The sequence below is a fragment of the Thecamonas trahens genome (genome assembly GCF_000142905.1).
Source record: "Thecamonas trahens ATCC 50062 unplaced genomic scaffold supercont1.54, whole genome shotgun sequence".
NCBI lineage: Eukaryota > Apusomonadida > Apusomonadidae > Thecamonas > Thecamonas trahens.
Window position 1 is genome coordinate 23447 of NW_013657626.1, and position 21681 is coordinate 45127.

The 21681-nt window shown below is 61.7% G+C and overlaps 9 protein-coding genes and 1 non-coding gene across 10 annotated transcripts in view; 5 read left to right on the top strand and 5 right to left on the bottom strand.

Moving 5' to 3' along the window:
• The window catches only part of AMSG_09875 (transmembrane domain-containing protein), a gene marked incomplete at its 5' end in the record, with an annotated part of 2100 nt that extends 2053 nt beyond the window's left edge, over positions 1 to 47 (bottom strand). The window contains one exon of the mRNA XM_013898471.1: positions 32 to 47. Coding sequence (XP_013753925.1) covers positions 32 to 47 — 16 coding nt within the window. The remainder of the gene's footprint in view (positions 1 to 31) is intronic.
• A 76-nt stretch (positions 48 to 123) lies between these two features.
• AMSG_09876 (aminoalcoholphosphotransferase) lies at positions 124 to 1161 on the top strand (the record flags this gene model as incomplete). The annotated part of the gene is made up of 2 exons (XM_013898472.1): positions 124 to 216; positions 310 to 1161. The coding sequence occupies 2 exons, from the start codon at positions 124 to 126 to the stop codon at positions 1159 to 1161; spliced, it is 945 nt and encodes a 314-aa protein (XP_013753926.1).
• Positions 1162 to 2700: 1539 nt separating this feature from the next.
• Positions 2701 to 4033, bottom strand: AMSG_09878 (substrate carrier family protein ucpB). Its single transcript, XM_013898473.1, has 3 exons — positions 3975 to 4033; positions 3718 to 3790; positions 2701 to 3622 (listed from the first exon to the last, which is right to left on the bottom strand). Exons 1-3 carry the CDS (start codon positions 4020 to 4022, stop codon positions 2727 to 2729), a joined length of 1017 nt encoding a protein of 338 aa, XP_013753927.1. The 5' UTR covers positions 4023 to 4033; the 3' UTR covers positions 2701 to 2726.
• A 179-nt stretch (positions 4034 to 4212) lies between these two features.
• AMSG_20101 lies at positions 4213 to 4328 on the top strand. Its single transcript, XR_001290151.1, has one exon. It is a non-coding gene; the product is annotated as a 5S ribosomal RNA (ribosomal RNA).
• Positions 4329 to 4866: 538 nt separating this feature from the next.
• Positions 4867 to 13425, top strand: AMSG_09879 (uncharacterized protein; the record flags this gene model as incomplete). Its single annotated transcript, XM_013898474.1, has 4 exons — positions 4867 to 6454; positions 6575 to 6967; positions 7061 to 8804; positions 9570 to 13425. 4 exons carry the CDS (start codon positions 4867 to 4869, stop codon positions 13423 to 13425), a joined length of 7581 nt encoding a protein of 2526 aa, XP_013753928.1.
• AMSG_09880 (uncharacterized protein) lies at positions 13409 to 14095 on the bottom strand. The gene has a single exon (XM_013898475.1). It carries the CDS (start codon positions 14080 to 14082, stop codon positions 13465 to 13467), a length of 618 nt encoding a protein of 205 aa, XP_013753929.1. The 5' UTR covers positions 14083 to 14095; the 3' UTR covers positions 13409 to 13464.
• A 162-nt stretch (positions 14096 to 14257) lies between these two features.
• AMSG_09881 (peptidyl-prolyl cis-trans isomerase C) lies at positions 14258 to 15362 on the top strand (the record flags this gene model as incomplete). The annotated part of the gene is made up of 2 exons (XM_013898476.1): positions 14258 to 14322; positions 14720 to 15362. 2 exons carry the CDS (start codon positions 14258 to 14260, stop codon positions 15360 to 15362), a joined length of 708 nt encoding a protein of 235 aa, XP_013753930.1.
• Positions 15363 to 15396: 34 nt separating this feature from the next.
• On the bottom strand, positions 15397 to 16582 carry AMSG_09882 (group XV phospholipase A2; the record flags this gene model as incomplete). Its single annotated transcript, XM_013898477.1, has 3 exons — positions 15397 to 15822; positions 15852 to 16148; positions 16208 to 16582. 3 exons carry the CDS (start codon positions 16580 to 16582, stop codon positions 15397 to 15399), a joined length of 1098 nt encoding a protein of 365 aa, XP_013753931.1.
• A 445-nt stretch (positions 16583 to 17027) lies between these two features.
• AMSG_09883 (uncharacterized protein) lies at positions 17028 to 18629 on the top strand (the record flags this gene model as incomplete). The annotated part of the gene is made up of 2 exons (XM_013898478.1): positions 17028 to 18517; positions 18541 to 18629. The coding sequence occupies exons 1-2, from the start codon at positions 17083 to 17085 to the stop codon at positions 18627 to 18629; spliced, it is 1524 nt and encodes a 507-aa protein (XP_013753932.1). The 5' UTR covers positions 17028 to 17082.
• Positions 18630 to 18657: 28 nt separating this feature from the next.
• Positions 18658 to 20730, bottom strand: AMSG_09884 (TC10/CDC42 GTPase-activating protein; the record flags this gene model as incomplete). Its single annotated transcript, XM_013898479.1, has 1 exon — positions 18658 to 20730. The coding sequence occupies one exon, from the start codon at positions 20728 to 20730 to the stop codon at positions 18658 to 18660; it is 2073 nt and encodes a 690-aa protein (XP_013753933.1).
• Positions 20731 to 21681: the final 951 nt, after the last annotated feature.

Below are 21681 nucleotides of genomic sequence, written 5' to 3' on the forward strand. Positions count from 1 at the left end.
CCCCCCACCCCCCCCACACACACACACACACCCCATGACATAGACATACTCACTTGTAATGGTAGCTCGAACAACATTCTCCAACCTTGGTGGAGGTTCGCAGTCACGCTCTTGCCACTTTGGATGGCACCCAACTTGGTGACCCTTGTCGGCTTTGCTTGGCCTCTCGTTAATTTCCTCCTCTTTATCATCTACGCGCCGACGCTGACAGAGATTGTTCCTACTTGGTTGTACATCTCAGTCGGTGTGGGCTTGTTCTTTTACTCGACTATGGATGCTATTGATGGCAAACAAGCGAGGAGAACAAAGTCGAGCTCTCCTCTTGGTGAGCTGTTTGATCATGGTTGCGATGCCATCAATGCCTCGGTCACTACCCTGGTCGTCACTGCTCTTCTTCGTCTTGGCCCGACTGATCCGTCCGCCCTCTTTATGCTCACCATCTCGTGCATTATGTTCTTTACCGCCACTCTCGAAGAATACCACACCCACACCCTCGCTCTCGGCGTCATCAACGGGCCAACCGAGGGCATCCTTATTATGATCGCTCTGGCCTTCTCCGCCGCCGCCTTCTCCACCGACATCTGGCTCATGCCCGCCAACGAGGTCTTTGGCACTTCGTTTGCTATCCTCGACGGCGTGCTTCTCAACCAGTTGGTTGTCTTTGCCGAGCTGCCCATTGCTCTCTCCACCGTCTTCACCAACCTCTCAGCCTGCGTCCGCAAGCCCAAGCACGGCACTGTCTCGGCCGCCACCCTCGCCGCCAACCTCTTCCCCTGCCTCTACCTCTTTGCCCTGGCATGGGCGTGGTTCTTTTTCTCACCAGGCCGCATTCTCGCTTCTGCACCCTGGATCACCCTCACCTCCATCGGCCTGCTCTCGGCCTACCTCGTCGGCCGCCTCATCACCGCTCATCTCCTCCTCATGGACTTCCCGGTCGTCCACACTGCCCTCGCTCTCCCCACCCTCGCTGTCGCCAACTCGGCGCTTGCTCACTTTGGCCTCCTTCCCGCCCCGCCTGTTGACGAGCTCACCGCCGCCTACGCCCTCCTCGCCGCCTCTGTCATCCTCTACACCCACTTTGCCCACGACGTCATCTCCGGCTTTACCACGCACCTCGGCATCAACGTCCTCTCTATCCCGTACCCGCCCAAGACCAAGTAAAGTGTCTGCCTTCCGCCACGTCTGCTCACGAGATCATGCCCAGGCCATGCACGACGTCGCGGACGCTGCCGGCCTCGAGCGCCCGCGCCCAAAGCTGAAGCCAGACCACAGCGCCGCGCCGCTGCGCGTCCGACATTCGCACTCTCGCCGTCCGCCACCCGCCGGACTCGCCGAGCCACTCGCCGGCGCCCTCGCCCACCACCTCGCCATCCACGTACACCAGCACTCTGCCGGACTCGCTGCTTGCCACAATCGCCACCACAGACGATCCGTCGAGTCCGTCCACCTCAATTCGAACGCTCCCCGCTCGGATGCTCCCCCGCCCGGTTCCGGCAACTGTCAACCGCAGCAGCTCGCCGCACTCGGACGACTCGATGACCACGTACGCCGTCCGGCCAACATCCGCCGCCACTCCAGCAACCAGTGTCAGCGCTCGGGCCTCTTCCACGCGGCCCAGCCTTGCGCTTGGCCGCGTTGACCATCCGCCCCTGCCAGGCTCGGCCGTCAAATGCGCTCCATCGCTCGAGAGCGCATCAACCAGCACACCGCCAACCATGCCCTCAAGCACCGGCCATGCCGCAAGCATATCGTCAAACTGTGCCACGTCCCGTGAGACCACCGGGAGCACCGCAAGTGTCGCCGAAGGCATAACTTCTGCTCTGGGCGCAACAACCTGCGTCCGCGAGCAGACGATGATGCGCTCGGCGCTCGCTGGGGTGACAACCTGCACCCCGCCGGCAACCGGCGACAAGCCGACCTTGCCCACGCCAGCGAGCTCGTCCTCACAAGCCTCCTCGAGCTGGAATAGACTCCAGTTGGCACTCGCCCCGCTGAGGAGGAGGACCGCCATGTCTGCGGCAGCCCGCTCGGGGCGGATCACGCCCCAGCCCAGGACAACAGCCTCGAGGCCCAGCTCCGGATGGCCGGGATGCGGCGCCCATGGGTCCGGAAAGAGCTCCGATACCACGATCGGGCGTATGGCGAGGGCATGGACGACAGGCGGAGGGAGTAATACAATGCCACATGCCACGTGCCCACGCTTTCGTCCCATAGCTGCCACGGCGGCGTCGATGAGCCGCTCGATCCGGGCCAGCGCAAACTTGTCAAAGACGACCAGCGATCCGAGCCGCGGCTGGAGCTCGGATAGCCCTCCGCTCCGCCCAAAGCTCCCATCGGCAACATAGCCCCAATATGCGTGGTCAGAGTCGAGGTGGATGCCGACCGCATCCGCCTCGGACAGCGCGCCAGATCCCGTCACTGCCAGCGCCATCTCCATCATGGTCTCGCTCCAGGATTGCGAGCCGATGTCCACCTGCTCTTCGTAGAGATCAAAGACATCTGTTGCCTGCGGCAACGCTGCAGCCAACACACCAACCGTAGCCATCGCAGCAAGAAGTCCCGCCCATTTCGGCGTGCGCATCCGCAAAGGTTCCGAGACAAGTGTGGCGCATTCGTCGAGGCCTCGCCGGCAACGCCGTCATCTCTCCGTCATCATCGTCTCGCTGCAGACACGCGAGCCAGGCTGAAGCCCTCGTGCGCGAGGAGTGTGGCAATTTTACGGGGGATTACACGTAGTCGAGGCCAAAGATGTTCTTGCGGATCCACTCTAGGGCCGGGAGGGTGGCGACAAAGTGCGGACCGAGGCGGTAGAGCGAGGCAGTGTAGCCGATGTAGAGACCGCGAATGCCCTCTGCACGGACGGTCTTGATGAGGCAGTCGATGGCGGACTTGTAAACCGGTGAGGCGCCGGCGCGATCGGCCATGTATCGTGACTTGACGAGGTCAGCCGGAGCGCACATGGTGTTGGCGACGACGGCGGCAATGATGGCGCAGGAAAAGTGGAGCGAGAAGCCCTCGTTGAGGATGCCGTGCCGCTTGAAGAGATGCTTGGCGTGGTCGTACGACGCCATTTGCCCGCAGGTGAGGAGGGCAGCGCGGACGACGGTTGGGCCGACGCCGCGGTAGAGCCCGTTGAGGAAGCCCTCGGTCCGGTAGATCTTGACAAAGGCGGCAAAGGTGCCGTTGAACGACGGTTTGGAGCCCTTGGCCAGTCCGGTGATGTACCGCCCGGTCTTGGGGTCGACGAGCCCGGCCTCTTGCTGGATCATGATCTTGATCCGATCGGTCGGGTTGGCGATGGCCGAGCCGAGCGCACCCGTCATCAGCGACGCCGCAATCTTGGGGGCCAGCCCCACGTCGCCGTGCTCATCGTCGGTTCCGATCGCCCGCTTGACAATCGGATACAGGCCGAGGCGAATCGACGAGTACGAGAGCTCTCGCAAGATCGACGCGCCCATTCCAGGAAGTAGCAGCCCGCCAATGCCCTCTTCCTTGACAATCACCCTCATCGTCCCAGTAAACGTGTTGTAGATCGGCTTGAGGTTCGGGTTGGATGCCATCGCCTGCTTCTGGCATTGTGACCGGACCTTGGCCACATCACTAAAGTTGAGCACAATGCTTGCTGTTCCCCACATCACCCATGAGTATCCCCCCTTCCTTCCCCGCCCGCCACCTCCCGCATCGCAGCACCCTTGTCCATCATCCCCTCTCACATACAGATGGTGTTGGCAATACCACCAGACGCCAGCGATCGCAACAGCTCAAACTTGCGCGGCTCCACCACAGCCTCCTACACACCACACACACACACACACACGCACACACACACACACACGGCATACACCAAGAGTCGTCCCCATCGATGGCTCGTGTGAGTCTGCTCGTTCCCTCTCCTCGCCTCCTCCTTGCCCTCTCCCGCCTCGTCCCCTCGTCCCCTCGTCCCCTCCAAGTGAGCTTCCATGCACTGCACATACAGGGGCTATTGCTACCTGCGGAACAGGCGTGTTGGGTGAGGTGGCCATGGTGGGTGAGGTGGTGCCTTTAGGTGGCTCGCTGCTGACGGATGTCAATCTTGCCATCGTCGTCGTTATCGGCCGGCCGTATGTGCAGTTTCCTGCCCGACGATGTACATTTTTGCTTAACCCATTTACCGAGGGGACAATTTGGCTGCCAAACCAATAAAAAGCTCAGCCAGACTTTCTGGGTTTGAATGCGTTCATCCTATGCTGAAAATACCCGATCCCGTCTCGCTCTCGGAAGTCAAGCAGCATGAGGCTTGGTTAGTACTGTGGTGGGGGACCACACGGGAATACCGAGTAACGCATTCTTTTTTCTTTTTGCCCAACTGCACACCCTCCTTGCATGCCATGCATCCACCCTCCCACGCCTAACCCCACCGTCACTAAGTCTGCATGTATCCACCCTCCCACGCCTAACCCCACCGTCACTAAGTCTGTGTCCCCCAACACACCAAAAAAAAAGAAGCAAGATGCCACCCCCCACCCCCCCACCTCCTAACACATCGCCTGCACCCGCTCCGCTTCACGCACGCACTCTCACGCGCACGCACGTCAGCCCCGCCACAACCTCACTCGCCACTGCCACACCCACCACACCCACCCCACACCCACCACAAACACACTTATGCGTCACCCTTTCCTTTTCCCTTCCACCACCTTTCTCGTGGCCGCCTTGCTCGTTGCCACAATGGCAATTCCGGCTGGCAGCGCTTGCAACGTTACTCTTGCTCACGGCAGCACTCTCGCCGACCTCAAATTAGCTATTGAAAGTGCGCCACTCTCGCCATCATGTGCAACGCCCTACGTTGTTTGTTTGGAAGCTATGATATCTGACGACTGCTCAACCATGACCACGGGCGTTCTTGTTCCTCCTGCGCTCTCGATGACTCTGCGTGGAGAGTTCAGCAACAACACCGTCAACGCTGTCGGCATCAACTGCACCGGCTACATCGCCCCGAATATCCTTTTTGACCTCGCCCCTCTTCCTGGCATCATCTTTACCATCGACTCGATGACGTTCGTTGGCTTTGAGACCTCGCACTGGAAACCAGGTGGTATCGTCCGTGTCAGCGGCGCTTCTTCCACCGGTGCAATTGTCGTCCAAAACGTCACTGTCGACTACATCACCGCGCGGATGGGTGCTATCGTCGGCGTCGACGGCAATGCTCATGACGGTGAGATCCACATCAGCAACTCAGACTTCTCCCACATCTCGGTCTCTTCTCAGGGCGGCCTGGTCTTTATCCCCGAGTCCGCCTTTGGCTGGCACGTCACCATGCGCAACATCCGAGTCTCCCACGCCTTTGCCCCTGCTGGTGCCGCCGTCGCGTTTGTCCGCCACTCACACCTTGTTGTCGACGGCGGCTCGACCTTTGTCGACACCCATGCCGAGAGCGGCTTTGCCGGAGCTGTTCAAGTCAGCAACGGATCGCTTGTCATGGCCCATGTCTCCTTCGATGACTGCTCCAGCACCTTTACCGGCTGTGTGGGTGTCACCGGTGCCGACGGCGTGGTCACCAACGTCACCGTCGTCCGTGCGCATTCTACCCAGGGCGATGGCGCAGCTTTCTCGGTCGTAAGCGACTGTCCGCTCAACGCCTCACTCACGCTTACCGACGTCTCGGTCACCTACTCGGAGGCGCGCCATGGCGGCGCAGTCCGGGTTTATGGCATGGCAGACTGCGCGCCGCCAAGACTAATCATCGCGCGCAGCACCTTTGCCCACAACGTTGGCCGCCTCCGTGCTGGCGCTATCAACGTTGGCAACGGCATGGTTGTCATCGACAACTCTGTCATCGTCAACAACACCTCGCCGCTTGGCAGTGCCATCTACACCAACGCCATGCTTGCCGGGTCGGCGGTCACCAACTCGCTCATCACGGACAACCTCTCCACCGACAATGCCGCCACGGCCTCAGCTGTTTTTCTCGGCGCAGGCTCGCTCGTCGACTTTGCCGACTCGGCAATCTGCAGTAATCGCGCCCCGCCGTGCCGCAATGACATCTCCGCCGGGGCGCCGTACGTCCTCAATCTCAGCGGCGGGACGACCGAGGCTGAGCGTCCTTGCCTACACGGCCGTGTCGCATCCTGCCTCCCTGGCCCCTCCCTCAACCTCACATGCGTTGCATGCCACAAAGGCTGGGCCGGGCCCCGCTGCTCGCGACGCGCGCACTGCGTCAACCCCAGCGGCGATGTTGAGTGTGCAAGCAGTGATGTGCAGTGCTTCGAGTGTGAGGCCGGCTACGGTCGCACCTTTTTCAAGAGCATCTGCGAAGAGTGTGTCGCCGCAGAAAGCAAGTACTTTGTCTCACCCACTGTGCCGTGTGGCATCTGCGACGAAAACTGCCTCGACTGCACCGGCAGCCCTTCCAACTGCACCGCCTGTGTCTCGCATCTGATGCTCTCGGCCCCGGGCGTGAACGGGATCCGGGTCTGTCAACCGCCGCCACCACCGCCGCCGCCGCCATTGCCACCGCCGCCATCGCCACCGCCGCCTCCCTGCATCCCACCGGCAGCTGTGGATGACTGCGGCGTGTGCTCGGGGCCGGGCACAGGCCACGTCGCCAACTCGGACAAGGACGTGTGCGACGTGTGCTTTGGCGGCGGAAGCAGCATCGACGCCTGCGGCGTCTGCTTTGGCTCCGATGCTTGCGTTGATGCCTGCAGCGTTGCATGGGGTGACAACAGCACATGTGCCGGCTGCGACGGTGTTCCGCATTCAGGCCGTGTCCGTGATGTGTGCGGCGAGTGCGGCGGGGACGGCTCGTCTTGTCTCGGCTGTGACGGCGTTCCTGTCCCGCTAGGTGGCGCTCACTACGATGCCTGTGGTGTGTGTGGCGGGAGTGCCTCGGGCGTGTGTGTCGCCTCGTGCGACAACTCGACGTTGACCCCGGTTGTCTTTGACTGCGCTGGCATCTGCAACGGCTCGGCCTTTGTGGACTCGTGTGGTGTGTGTGTGGGCGGAACCACGGGCCGAGCCCCACTAATGCACCGCGATGGCTGCGGGGACTGCTTCCAGCGGTGTGAAGGCTGTGACACAGGCGTCTTTGCCGATTTGTGTGGCGTCTGTGGCGGCGACGACTCGACCTGTGCTGGCTGTGACGGCCTGGGGGGTACCATCGACGTCTGCGGCGTTTGTGCCGGAAACGGAAGTACGTGTGCCCTATCGTGTGATCCCTCGCTGGGCCACGCCGTCGCATACGACTGCAACGGCGTGTGTGGTGGCAGCGCGCTCAACTCCGAGTGCGGTATGTGCGTGGGCGGAACGACTGGCATTCCGCCTGCCGCCTTTATCGACTCGTGCGGCAAGTGCTTTCGCGGCAACGCTGATGTCGACGCGTGTGGCGTGTGCTTTGGTAACAACGCCGATCGCGACGCCTGCGGCGTGTGCCACGGCGCCAATGCAGCGCTCGACTCATGCGGGATCTGCTTTGGTGGCGGTAGGTTCGAGGATGTGTGCGGGGTGTGCTACGGCAACAGCACTTTGTGCGCCGGCTGCGATGCCGTCGTCAAGTCGGGCCTCGTCTATGACGACTGCGGCGTGTGCGGCGGCGATGGGGGCTCGTGCACGGTGGCGTCCGCTGCAAAAGCCTGGAGCTCGCAAGCCCTTGTCATTGCTACAGCTACGGTCGGGAGCTGTATTGCCGGTGTCGTCGCAGCCGTAATCGCCGCGCTGGCGGCCAAGCGCCGGCGAGTCCAGTCGGCGTACGTGGCGGCCAAGATGGCGACCGAAGGCGAGACTGCGCCTCACGGCAAAGTTGCAGTCCTCATCACTGACGTTCAGTCGTCGACCCACCTATGGGAGGCACACCCATCCGCCATGGTGGCTGCCATCGACGCCCACAATGACGCCTTTCGCCGTCTCCTCGCCCGCCACGGCGGATACGAGGTGCGGACCGAGGGCGACTCATTTGTGGTTGTCTTTGCTGATGCGGCTGCCGCTGTCGCTGCTGCCGTCGACATCCAACGCGAGCTCATGGAGCTTGACTGGCCTGAAGAGCTCCTTGTCGACAGCCTTGTCCCCACCGTCGATCATGTGTGGGTCGGCTTGCGAGTCCGGATGGGCATCTCTCTGGCGACGGTCGCGCGGACTTGGGTGGCGCGGACGGAGCGGTTCACCTACGAGGGTCCCGGCATGGTCGATGCGCAGATGATTGGCGATTGTGGGTGTGGCGGCCAGGTGGTTGTCGACGCCGACGTCGCCACTGCCGCAACCGCAGCCGGCTTTCATCTCGAACGCCTCGGCAACTACTCTGCGCCGTCGTCGAGCAAGGCGTACGAGCTCTGGCAAGTCATCATCAAGGACCTCACTCACTTGCGTGGCCTCGATGCCTCCAGCATCCGCGGCCTTGCCCGTCTCGCTTCGGCCAGCTCGTCGAGCTCGATCGCAGACCCGCCGTCATTGACTAGCACTCCTCCGCAACCACCGCTTTCTTGTCCGCTCCCTCCCGTCCTGGGCCCACAAGGCCTCTCCATCTCGCAGCCCGATAGCAGGGCCTTGCTCTCAAGAATACGGAACCATCGGAGCGCAAGCGCCGTCGCTCTCACTACCGCGTACGCAAGCCAGGACGAAGACTCGTCCATCAAGCCGGGCACCCATCGCAGCGGAACTCCGACGCGCAGCCGTCGCAACCTGCGTCGCAACTCGCGCAACTATAGCCCTGGCTCGAGCCCCACCACCGACCGCATCACGCGCGTTTCCAGCCTTCGTCGCTTCTCATCTCGGCGCATCTCGCCGGCTTCTACGCTCACCTCCAAGTCGAACAACTCTTCGCAAGACGGCGCGTAGATCGCTTGCTCGAGGCCAAAGTCTATCCTTGGTGTGAAACAGCCCACCATGTTTGTTTCATGGCGTTGACCACCTCGGAACAGACATACACAGAACAAAAAGACTACAGTCCCTCACAATACCACAATTATTCATCCGCAGAAAAAAAATGGGAATGTGTGACCGACCACAAACGTTGTCCCAAACCGTTTTGAGGGTCAGCTTGGGTCAGCCGCAGCAAGCAAAGCATGTTGGCAGGAGACGCCGTGCCGCGACACCCAAGCCGATCATATCTCACCCACCCACCCCACCCCCTACCACCGCCACCGCCACCGCTACACCCACCCACACACGCACACCCCGCCACTCTTGCCACCCGCCCCACCACCCCCACCACCACCACCACCTCACTACCCGCTACCCACCCCCCCACCCTCCCACTATCCCATGTCTTGCCCCTTGGGATTCACTTCGGGTAGCCGACCTGGAGGAGGTGCGGTAGAGGCCACGGGCGGTGGTCGCGGCGACGAACAAGGCCAAGCACAACAACACCATTCATCACGGACAGCCAACGAGACCACGAGTACCACCACCACCACCACCACCACCACCACCACCGCTGCCACCACCAACACCGATGCCACTACAGCCGCAGCATCCCCAAATCCATCACCACCATCATCATCACCATCATCATCATCATCATCATCATCATCATCGTCATGTTCACCTGCTTCGGTCAAGGGCACAGCAAAGTCTGCCATCATCGACAAGATTGAAAGTGGCCCAGCAGGAGACGGATCGTATCGTCCCTTGCTCAAGACATCTGATGACGACGTCGATGACGACGTCGACGATGGCGATGGGGACGGTGTTGATGATCCTAGCTTGCTCATATCACTGTTCGTGGAGGATTTGTCGTCGGATGGCAACTCGCTACCGGCCGTTCTCAACTCGTCAGGCATCAATGCCGAGTCGCTGGCGAGCTTCCTCAACTCGGTCTCGATGGACCATGCCTCCAGCACGCTCTCGACCATCGGGTCTACCGACAACGAAGGCCTTAGCGACGACGTCAAGCTCGTGCTGCAGAATATTGGCGAAGTGACGACCGAGAGTGATACCGATGATGACGACGAGTTGCGGGCCGCCCGCGAACTGGAAGCACGTCAGTCGGGGTATGTGGTCGACTCGCCGACATCCGGCAACATTTGGTGGCCCAAGCTCCAGTCGCACAAGGTCTCGCTCTCGGAGGAAGACCTTGTGCTTATGGCCGACGACCCGGTTGAGTATCTGAAGCGGCGGAGTGGGCGCGTAACCGAGTGCATCATCCACGCCCAGGCGCAGTGCCTGATTGACACGCCGGCGGCGCAAGTCTTCGGCACGCTCCTCGAGGCTATTCTCACCTTGACCGACTCGGAGTACGGGTTCATCGGCGAGATCGTCGACGTCAAGGGCGAGCCAGTCCTGCTCACCCACGCCATCACCAACATTGCGTGGAACGACCAGATGCGCGAGTACTACGACAACCAGATTGCCACCAAGGGTGGCTTTGTCTTTGACAATCTCAACACGCTCTTTGGCCGAGTCATGATCACCGGCGAACCGTACATTGCCAACTCGCCCGACACCGACGAGTTCCGCTCGCCGGCCGGTCGGCCCGAGGGCCATCCGCCGCTCAACGCCTTCCTCGGCGTCCCGCTCAAGCACGGCGGCGAACTTGTCGGCATGGTCGGCGTCGCCAACCGGCCGGTCGGCTACACCTCGCACGTCGTCGAGTTTCTCGAACCTCTCCTCCTCACTGTCGGCAACATTGTCACCTCGTTCCGCAACCAGCGCATGCGCCAGTTTGCAGAGTCCGAAGTGGAGCGGATGAAGAACAGGTTGGAGCGGACCGTCCGCCGGCGAACCCGCGCCCTGCGCCACAAGAATACCCTCCTCCGCGCCGCTGTCATCAAGCGCATGGAGATGGAGCGGATCGCCATCACGTTTGCAAAGACCCAGTCGGCCTTCCTCGCCAAGATGTCCCACGAGATCCGCACCCCGCTCAACGGTGTCATCGGCATGTCCGAGCTGCTCGAGCTCTCGCCGCTCAACGCCCAGCAGCGAGTCTATGTCTCTACCATCCGCTCCTCCGCCAACTCGCTCCAGGCTGTCATCTCGGACGTCCTCGACTTTTCTAAGATCGAGTCAGACAACCTCTCGCTCGAGGCCATCGCCTTCTCGCCCGTCGAGCTCATCGAGCAGTCGGCCCAGATTGTCGGGCCCAAGGCCGAGAGCAAGGGTATCGGCCTCGTCGCACACGTCTCGCCGGCCACCGCGCTCACTGTCGTCGGCGACCCGTCGCGTCTCAAGCAGGTCATCCTCAACCTCGTCAACAACGCCGTCAAGTTTACCTCTGTCGGCCGCGTCGTCATCCACGTTGTGCCAACCGAGACTTCGTCAACGACCCAGAACCTTCGCATCACCATCGAAGACACCGGCATCGGAATCTCCGATGAGCAGCTCGATCGCCTCTTCCAGCCCTACCGCCAGGCCGAGGCCTCCATCGCCCGCATGTACGGCGGAACAGGCCTCGGTCTCGTCATCTCCAAGAAGATAGTCGAGCTCATGGGCGGCTCCATCACTGTCGAGTCCACCGTCGACGTCGGCACCTCGTTCATCGTCGACATCCCGTTTGCGCTCCGCGCCGACAGCCTCGCCCCCGGTCCGTCGGCGCTCGGCGGGCCCAACTCGACCTCGGTCGACAACTCGATCTCCACAGACTCGGCTGTCTCCTCACTCATGTCTTTGCTCACCATCCGGGATCGCATCGCCGACCTGCGATTTGTTGGCAAGCGCGCGCTGCTGGTCGAGGCCGACCCCGTCGCCTCGTCAGCCATGGAACTTTACTGCTCCACCATCGGCTTTGAGGTCGAAACCGCAGAATCCGGCATGCGCGCCATGCTCGCTGTCGCCAAGGACACAGCCACCGCCAAGGCCATCCTCGACAAGCGGCCATACGCCTACATTTTTATCTCCACCGAGCTTGGTGACGTTGCCGCTGACGCCCTCGCCGAGCAGCTGCAGCACATGCCCGAGCCGCCGACCGCCAAGATTGTCGTCATGTCGTCGTACGAGAAGCTCAACGCCCGCTGGGAGGTCGTCTTTGATGCCACCCTTGTGCGGCCCATGCTCCCGCACACCGTCCACGACGCCATCACCATGACCTTGACAACCGGCTCAGCCCACGGATGGCTTTCGGTCGGCTCTGATTCAAGCTTTGTCACCCGGCTCGCTCCCTTTGACTCGTCCACCACCAACGTTGCTGCCATCATCCGCCTCAAGATGCTCCTGCCCGACGCATTTAACGTCATCATCGTCGACGACAACCAGACTAACCTTGACGTGGCCCAGCTCATGCTCTCCCGTTTGCGGCTCACCGCCGAGGCCGAAAGCGACCCAGAAGTGGCGCTTGACAAGATCGTCGCCAACTCGTACGATCTCGTACTCCTCGACTGCTACATGCCGTCGCTCTCGGGCTACGAATTGACCAAGCGGCTGCGCGAGGCCGAAGCTGAGCTGCACCCCTCGCGCCACACCCGCGTCATCGCCATGTCTGCCGCAGTCATGTCGCAAGAAGTCGAAAAGTGCATGGACGCCGGCATGGACGGCTTCATCGCAAAGCCGCTCTTTCTCGACGCTCTCTTCTCCATGCTCTGCAAGGAGCTCGAGGGCTACCACGCCGCCATCGAGTCTGCGCTCGTCAACGGTGACTACGCCCCCGAGTACTCGGCCTCAATCTCGCAGTCCAACTCGGTCTCGACCGCAATGACCCTTCTCCAAAAGCCCAGCGACAAGGCCTTGCGTGAGCCTGCTGTCGCCTCTGGCTCATCGTCAGGCTCAGACTCGGACTCGGACTCGGACTCGGACATGGACTCGGACTCGGGGCGGCTGGCGCGCCTTTCGTACGACTCCAAGCAGAACTCGATGTGCTCGGCCTCGGTCCCGTCGCTCTGCTCAGCGTCGATCGAAAAAGTTGATGTCACCCTTGCTGCCGCCACCGTCATCCTTGCCGAGGCGCCCAAGCACATCTACGACGCGCCGCTGTCCGCCGACTCGAGTACGTCATCCGCCTCATTGTCCAGTGATGACCGGGACCGCAAGTCGAAGCGGAAGAAGAAGCGCAAGAGAAAGAAGAGCAAGAGGAAGCTCAAGTCTAAGATCCCGAGCGCCTCCTCGCCGGTCCCGGGCATGGATGTCGTGCCCCCACTCGTTTCCCCAAAGACGACCACGGTGGATGCCACGTCAAAGTCCACGCTTTTGCTCGGCTCTGCCAAGCCGGCCAGTCGCAATCCGTCGTCGAGTTCGGAAACGGTGACAACCTCATCCGAAGCCGATCTGGCCTCGATCGACTCAGGCTCAACCGTGGAGACAATGTCGCTGCACATGGAACAGGCACCGGTCCGACGGCGGCTGCCCAGGAAGCTGCCACCGGTTCCCGAGTCGTCCATGTCACGCAGCGCCATGTCGGAGCCGCCCGTGCCACAGAAGAAGGCCCGGCCCAAGGCCCGCCGCAACGAGCGCGATCCGACCTGGATCTACGTCGCCCTCATTCTCGCTGTCACCGTTATCGTCAACAAGCTCATCGACCGGATGTAGTTTACCAACCAGCAGCGGTAGCCTAGGCCAGCCATACGCTCACTTTGTCGTGTTGAGCTCGGCAATGACGTGCTTCAGCACGTCCGACGTAGGGACAGACGCATCAAATGAGCCGACAAGCTTGCCGCGGCGGGAGAAGAGGACGCGATGGAAGACGCCGGCCGGGATCAGCTCGGGCTTCTCCTTCAGCTCGCGTGCAACGAACCGATAGATAGAGCTCGGCTTCTCGCCAATATCAGCAACTTCTGTCAACGGCAGCGTCACGCCCATGTTGTGGACCTCTTCCCTCAGCGCCTCGCGATCAAGCTCCTCACTTCCATCGACTCCCTCGACAGGCGAGGCCAGCACAAAGAGACCCTTTGACCTCAGCTCTTGCCACATTGCCTCCAGTTCCGGAATGTGACTCGCCGCCGCTTTTTCCACAACGCCATCATTTGCCCGAACTTTTGAATGAAGCGCAAAGGTTGTCGTCAGCAGAACCTTGCCCGTCAAGTAGTACATGGGCAGGTGCATACCATCGAGGGTGTCCACAGCCACGCCCTCGGCGTAGAGCGACTTGCCCCAACCAAGCGGAGGCTCATGCGAGTAGCTACTGGCCCTCCTCCGCACCGCTCCTTCAACCATACGCCTCACTCCGCCAATTCCCGCCCTCAGCATGCTCTACGTCAAGTGTATGCCCATACCCATCCCCTTTGCCACCTGCCTCTTGTTCGTGACCGTGATCGTGATCGTGATCGTGATCTCTCGCCAGGTCGTCATCGATCGGGCGAGTGGGGAGGGAGCAAGGAAGGACGGGCTCCAATAGCACGACGACAGCTACGGTCTGATGGCCATGCATGCCGACACTTGCTTCACCCGCTACCGCTCGAACGTCATCGAGTTCGGGTTCGGGTTCGGGTTCGCCATCATACGCCAGGTCGTCACCGATCCGGCGGGCGGGCAAAGGGGCGAGCGGACAGGCGGCGGCAACGAGCAGCAGCAGCTTGCAGGACACGGACCACTTCTCGCCGCTTACCACAGTTGTTGGACTGGGTGACAACATGACGACTGAGAGCGGACGTGTTTTTTATGCCAATGAAAACGTAGGCGTCGTCACGCAAGGTCGTTTGGTGGCGGTAGCCCTCGCCGCTTGTTTGGTGCTCTTTATTTGGTGGTTGGCGGCAGGCGGTGGTGGCTTTCATCCTGTTCCCACACGCTCTGCTCAAGGTGAACGACATGACATGGAAGAGATTGGTGATGGTAGTCGCAAGGATGATGGTGTTGTTGAAAGTGCGGCTATTGGTGGGAAGAACAGCGGCATCGCCTCTATTTCGGCCACGGGCAAGGACAAGGCCGTATCAAGTGATGATGCTGCCGTTCTCGCGGAGGAGGACGATGGCTTTGCGGGCAAGGTATACACGCCGAGTAAGCCTGGAAGGAGCATGGTCTGGCTCGATGTCGAGATCGATGGTGCTGCCGCAGGTCGGGTCGTCGCTGAGATTCTCGATGACGTTGTGCCCAAGACCGCTGCAAACTTTGTCGGCCTCTGCAAGGGGACCGAGCTTCCCAATGGCAAGACGCTGACCTTTGCTGGCCACAACTGCCATCGCATCATTGACGGATTCATTGTTCAGTGCGGCGACATCACCCGTGGTGACGGCCGCGGCGGCCGCTCCATCTACCCGAGCGGGTCGTTTGACGACGAGCCCGCCGGCCTCGCCCTCAAGCACAACGCGCGGTACTTGCTGCAGATGGCCAACGCCGGGCCAAACACAAACGGATCGCAGTTCTGCTTCATGCTCAACCCAGCGCCGCATCTTAATGGCCACCACGTCGTCTTTGGCCACGTTGTCGACGGCTTTGACGTCGTTGACGCCATGGAGACTGCTGGCACCCAGTCGGGTGTCCCGTCCAAGACCGTCACGATTATCCGGACCGGTGTCATCTCCACTCCGTAGCGGTGCTCGACAAACGAGAAGCAAGACATGCATGTTATGATGTCGTCACAATTTGCAGCAGGTAGTCGAGGATCTCTGGGTTGCCCGGCATAGCGCCGTGCTCGGCCTTGTCGAACGTCCGCAGCTCGACCGGCGCAGACTGGCGCGCACCCCACTGGCCGCACACCCGCAGCGAGGTGCCCGGCACCGTGCCATCGCCATCCATGGTCGTTGTCGCTGCTGGCTGCTGCCCAAGCCCAGACGGATACGAGAACGCTACCTCGGTCTCCACAGAGTTACCGATCAGGCAGTGGACCGGGACGCCCGGCGGCGCTGTCCCGAGATCCAACAGCAACGTCTGGCTGTAGATCTGCGCCGTCGACGTCGCGTTGGCGTCGACAAACAGCCGACTAATGTTGTTGAGCCCATAGCAGACTCCTGTCGAGGCGTCGGTCACGATGCAGTCGGCCACCGCGGCGTGCTTGTTCGGCGCCAACCACACCACACCACCCAATTGCGGATGGCAACCGCAAAGTCATGCGGCTTGACCAGAGAGATGTTGAAGAAGGTCATGCCGACCGAAGCGCCCGATATCAGCGCCTTGAGGACGCCAGGCGCGCCGCCGAGTGGTGCGCCCATGGGAATGAACGACGCCACGTACTTGGCCTTCCACGCCGGATCCGCGTTCGCCAAAAGATAAGAGCCCATGGCCCCGCCCATCGAATGGCCCAGGATGTGGACCTGCGTCCCGTTGGCCTCGGTGTACATCTCCTCAATCATGTCCATGGTCGCCGAGAACCACTCGGGCTGGGCGTAGGGGGGCGGCGGAAGTCGTAGGTGGCAGCGCGGAGATCGCCGCCATTCACGTAGCCGGCAGCGGTAAAGGCCGCCGTCAGCTTTGCCATGTACGTGGTGATGGAGCGAAAGCCAAACTCATTGTCCAACGAGTTGACGCCATCCATCGTTCCGTAGCCCACAGGTGTGATGGTCACGCCTGGCGAGTCGTAGTACACGTTGTCGACGTCATCATAGACGAGGCGAATGTTGTCAAAGAAGCAATCGCGAGACGCGACCAACGACGAGATCTTCAACCATTGCAGATGCGAGCCTTGATTCTTGGTGCAATACACGTGGACAGTATGTGGTTTGGCCAACGTCGCGTTCAGTTGAGATCCGCCGAGTCCCGGAATGACCAAAACCGGCGCATGCGCCTCGCTCGCAAACCGCTCGCCCACTTTCATTCCAGCCAGCATAACTTCCAGCTCCTCCGCTTCCAGAACCTCATCTCCGGTAGAGCACATCGCAAGTGTCGCAACTGTGATCATGCAAATCCACATACCCGTAGCTGTTCGCATCCTCTCCCCGCGTCGAGTTGAGTCTGTCCACGATTCGCCACCAATGCCCCGCTCCCCGCACTCGCCCCAATTACGCCGATGACTGTCTGATCACCCGCCTCCCCGTACCGCCACCCACGACACAGCGTCAACAGCCCCACACACAAGCACCAACCATACAACCATGATACTCCACATCGATGGCCTCAATCGTCTTGATCAAAACCCAATCCCCTGCTCGAGCCAGATCGCCCGCCTCGGCCCCGATCGCCCGCCTCCGCCCCCCAGCTCACAGCACCTCACCCTGCCGCCGACTCGAGGGCATGCTGCGGAGTTTGGGCCAGCTGCGTGCATGTCACGTGACATATGCAAGGACAGGAAGCTATGTGCGGGACATTGGCAAGCGCATGACGAGCTTGTTGGCGAGGTTGGGCGGTGTAGAGGAGGTGGGGGTTGAGTCGGGCAACTCGACTTTGACCGACAAGGCAGAGAGAGCCATCATCGTCAGTTCGTGGGTCAAGTCATTTGGTGACTCGACAAGATCAAGAAACACCCTCGCCTGTTCTTCCTTTATCTTCTCGTCTCCGATGGCCTACCTCACCCCGTTTGGTGCAAGGGCGATGGCTACTTTGCGCGCTGCTGCGCGAGCTGGGGATGACGATGAGGGTGTGGCCATGGCCTTTGGCGACGGCATCGATGATGAGGAGGAGGAGGAGGAAGATGTCGTTATTGCTCGACAGGGGCATTCTCTTGGACAGAGCGGAGACGGGCTGGACGGACTGGATGGCTTTGCCGTCGATGCAGGGAGGCATGGCTCGCGGCTGGACGTCGCCCATCACTCCTCGGTCCTCCCGCGTCTGAACTCGATCGACGAGGCCAACGAGTGGATCCACTCGCTGGCAAGCTCGTCGCGCATTGCTGCCTGGCGCCGTGGCGAGCTGCTCGACGCTATGTATGAAGACATGCTGCTCGATGGCATCCTGCCCAACGAGGAGACCTACCACACTCTCATGTCGCTCTCGATGAAGCAGGAACGGCTCGATCGCGTCCAGTTCTACTTTGACGCCATGCGGACGGCCGGCTATGCCCACAACGTTGTCGTCCACAACGTGCTTCTCACTGCGCTCGCCACCGCTGGCCGCGCTGACGACGCCTTTGCCCATGCCCAACGCATGCGCGCCACCGGCATCGAACCCAACCGCCGCTCGTACGCCATCCTCCTCGTCGCCTGCGGCATCGCCGCCCAGCTTGACCGCGCCGTTGCCCTCTTTGACTCGCTCATCGACGCCGGCGTCGAGCCGCACCACCACCTCTACGCTGCGCTCATCAACGCGAGCAAGTCGTGCGGCGACCTTGACCGCGCCGTCGCTCTACTCCGCGAGGCCCAGTCGGCGCCTGGCGTCACCGACCCGCTCATCGTCCACAATGCCGCCATCTCAGCCGCCGTTGAGCTCGGCGCCCTCGACACTGCCTTTGACCTCTACGCCGACCTCGAGCGCGACGGCCTCGCCCCCAATTCTGCCACCTACCTCTTCCTCCTCAAGGGTGCGTGTTTGCACAAGGACGTCCCTCGCCTCACAGCGCTCTACGCTGCCATGTGTGCTGCAGGGTCACCTCCATCACGCAACGGCTACGACTATCTGCTGCGCGGCCTCGCCGAGCCGACCGCCCCGGCCGGTGCCCTCCTCGACGCCCTACGTGACATGGTCGGCTCGGGCTCGGCGCCCATGCTCAAGACCCTCATGGCCCTCTTCCACAAGATTGGATCGAGCCCGCGCGCCCGCCACGATGACATGCTCCGCTTTGGCGGGCAGTCGTCGACGCCGACCTTCGCCTCTCACAGTCCACCCTCTCGTTCCTGGCAGACTACGCCAAGCGCCACAAGCTCCGCGAGCTCAAGGACGGCGTCGCCGCCCGCGCCGCACGGGTTAACGCCGCCCAGCTGAAGCACTAAACTACCATACCACCGCTCGCAGCCACCTTTACCTGTCTGCTGCCGCCGCCGCCGTCACTTGCGCCGCCAGCTCCGGCGAAAGCTCGGCCCCGAGCCACGCAAGCACCCGCGGGACGTCGACCGGCTTGGCCGGCATCGCCCGCTCGTCCAGCGGAGCCTTGGCACGGAACAGCTGCGTCTCCGCAGCAAGCTTGGCCCGCCGCAGCGCTAGCGACTCGGACTCGAGCGCCAGTTTCTCGGCGCGGAGCTGTGAGATGAGCGCGTCGGCGTTGCCCAGCCGCGCGTAGACCGACTCGAGCTCGTCTAAAACAGACTGGGTAGCAGCGACCTGCTTGGCGATGGCGTCCGACGCCACATGCATGTTGTAGAGCATCTTTTGCAGCTGCGCAATCGACTCGACGTGTGCAGAGTTCTCCTCGTACAACTCGAGCCGCTCATTGTGCACAAGCTGGAGCTCGGCCCGCAGCGACGAGCACTCGTCCATAAGCGCCCCAGCCTCGGCCTCGGCCTCAGCCATTCTCCCGGCCACAAGCTCCATCTCGTTCGATAGTTGCGTGTATGCCCGCACCACCTCGTCATAGTCACGGGTCGGCGGACCAGCATCATCGGCCGCATAGTCCTGATGCCCACCGCTCCGTGCGTCACTCGCTTCCAGCGCAAGGCGCAGCCGGGTCTCGGCTGCCCGCGACGACGCCAGCTCGGCCGCCACCGTTGCAAGCTCAGCCTGTGTTGCCCGAAGCTCTGGCCCGCCGCAATCAGCCCCGGTTGCAGTCAGCTCCTCGCGAAGAGCCAGAGTCTCGGCGCGCAGCCTTTCGATCTCGGCCGCCATCTTGCCGGGCGTCGAGAGCGGCGAGACCGGTGTGGCAACCGGCCGTATGCGCGACGGCTTGGGTGTCGACGGCGAGGCTGGCGGCGAGAGCGGGGCAGGCGAGTCTATGCGAGAGCCTGCGTTTGAAGCTATACTCGCGTCAAGGTTGAGCTGGGCGTCGATTAGCTCTTTTTTGACCTCAATGAGCTCGTTGTGGAGCCGAGCATTGGCGGCAGTGAGCTGCGTGTCGGTCACCTTGCCGCCGGCCTGCTCAACAAGTCGCATCTCGAGGTCAGCGTTGACCATCTGCAGCTTGCGAAGCTCGCTCTGGAAGAGCTGGATGGTCTCTTCGTGCATAGCCCCGAGCGGCATGCGGCCTGCGCCAGACGCGAGCGCGTGCTCGGCCTGCGAGAGCCGGATCGAGAGCATGGCGATCTTCTCCTGGTCGGTGGCGATTTTGAGCTTGGCGTTGACCAGCTCTTGGCTCTGCGCCACACCCTGCTCATACTGCAGCGTGTCCAACGCGTCCTGTGCGGCGGCAAGCTGCGAGCCCAGCCGGGCATTCTCCTCCTCAAGCGTGGTGACCCGGGCGAGTAGAGCGCTGGCGGCCGCAGAGACGTCGGCCTTGCTCTCGCCGCCGGAGCTGTCGACAACGGCGTCAGCCATGATGGCTACCAGCGCTGCAGCATGGTCAATGAGAAAGGCGACAATGGTGGCGTCGGCCTTGGCGTGTTGGAGTGCATCAACCGGAGACGTCCGCGGCAGCCGCAGCAGGTTGGGGCCAAACACAATGCCGAGGTTTGCTGCGCCCATCTTGGACCTGCCCGCATGTGAGGCGGCTTCCGCAAGAAACTCCAAGAGGTAGACGGTGGTGACGATGGCAGCTGGCGGCAAGCTTGCGCGGAGCAGCGAGCCGATGCGCTCGACAAGGGCAGCAGGCTCGGCGTCGGCACGAGCAGCCTCGACGTCGGGAGCGAGGGCGCGGAGCTCGCGGACAACATCCAAGCCAAACAGCGGCTCGGGCAGCTCTCTCAGCCAGAGCTTGAGGACAGCAGCGACGGCAAAGACGTCTGACGAAGTGGCAGCAATGTTCACGGCTCTGCCTGAGTTAAAGGCCTCCTTGAGCGCCTTGACCTGGGACGATCTGCCCGAGAGTCTAAAGATGCCTTCTCTAGCCAGGCCCTGTTCGGCCCTCAGATGCTGCGCAACCTGAGTGACAACATAAGGGACTTTGAGGAGGACATGCGGACGAGTCGACGACCTTGCCCACGTGCCAGCCTTGATAGAGGCCATGAGATCGAGTGACCTTGCATGGGCCTCTTCCCAAGCGAGGAGCTTTTCGAGGCTCACGCCGAATACCGATGAGCTTACCGGAGGTCCACCGGGGAATCCCCCACTCGGATGCAATGTCGATGAGCTGTTGGTCATGATCGTGGTCATCAGAGCCAGATCCGCCTTGGTCACGCCCCTCGTCTCGGCCTCGCTCACAGGCATAGTGCCTGGACTTGCAGCGACTGTGCTCGCAGCAGAACAATCATCACTTTCAAAAGTTGTCAAGTGGTTCAAAGGCTTGGGTCCTCCAGGCTCTGCTCCGTACAGCTCTCCGCATGGCTCCTCCTGTCGGGTGAAGAGTCCGCGAGACATGGCTGCCGCCGAGCGAGAAGTGGCGTAGCCGACACGTGGGACGCTTGGCGAATCGAGTGGCATCGATAATTTGACGTTGGCATGGTTGCCATCTTCAGCAACGATAAATGCAACGTTGATTAATCGATGCATGCAGGCCATGCACTGATAGTCATCACACACACGTCCACACCACCATCCACACCCATACCCACAACACACTGCATGTGTATACATACAACAGGCGGCTGCGGGGTGACGACCACAATCTCAGCTATCGCGCCAGCCCAGCCACTGCCAACGATAAATCCAACGTTGAATAATCGTGACAACCAAGGGTCGACCAAGAGACGGGTCGGGCCTCGAGCGCCATAGGCAAAGGGCTGGCGCAGCGAGCTTGCAACTTGTGTGCGCACCTCTCTTCATCTCTGTCTGTCTCTGGGACAGTGCAAGTGGGGCAGAAGGAGGGAAGAGAAGGGAAGGCCGTGGAGGCGAGCTTGTACCATGGCATGTGGTCGTGTTGGCGAGGTGGAGGCTGTCTATGACTGGGTTGTGGAGACAGTTGGCGAGCAGCTGCCGGAGCACTTGGCCGAGTTGAACAGTTTGGAAGAGCTCGTGAGC

Bases quoted from the DNA above. Each gene is read 5' to 3' on its own strand.
- AMSG_09878 (XM_013898473.1), bottom strand. From the start codon at position 4,022: ATGGCCACCTCACCCAACACGCCTGTTCCGCAGGTAGCAATAGCCCCT. The intron at 3,791-3,974 runs GTATGTGCAGTG...TGTGGTGTGTAG, and splicing joins CGCAGGTAGCAATAGCCCCT to GAGGCTGTGGTGGAGCCGCG. The intron at 3,623-3,717 runs GTATGTGAGAGG...TGTGGGGAACAG, and splicing joins TGGTATTGCCAACACCATCT to CAAGCATTGTGCTCAACTTT.
- AMSG_09880 (XM_013898475.1), bottom strand. From the start codon at position 14,082: ATGCTGAGGGCGGGAATTGGCGGAGTGAGGCGTATGGTTGAAGGAGCG.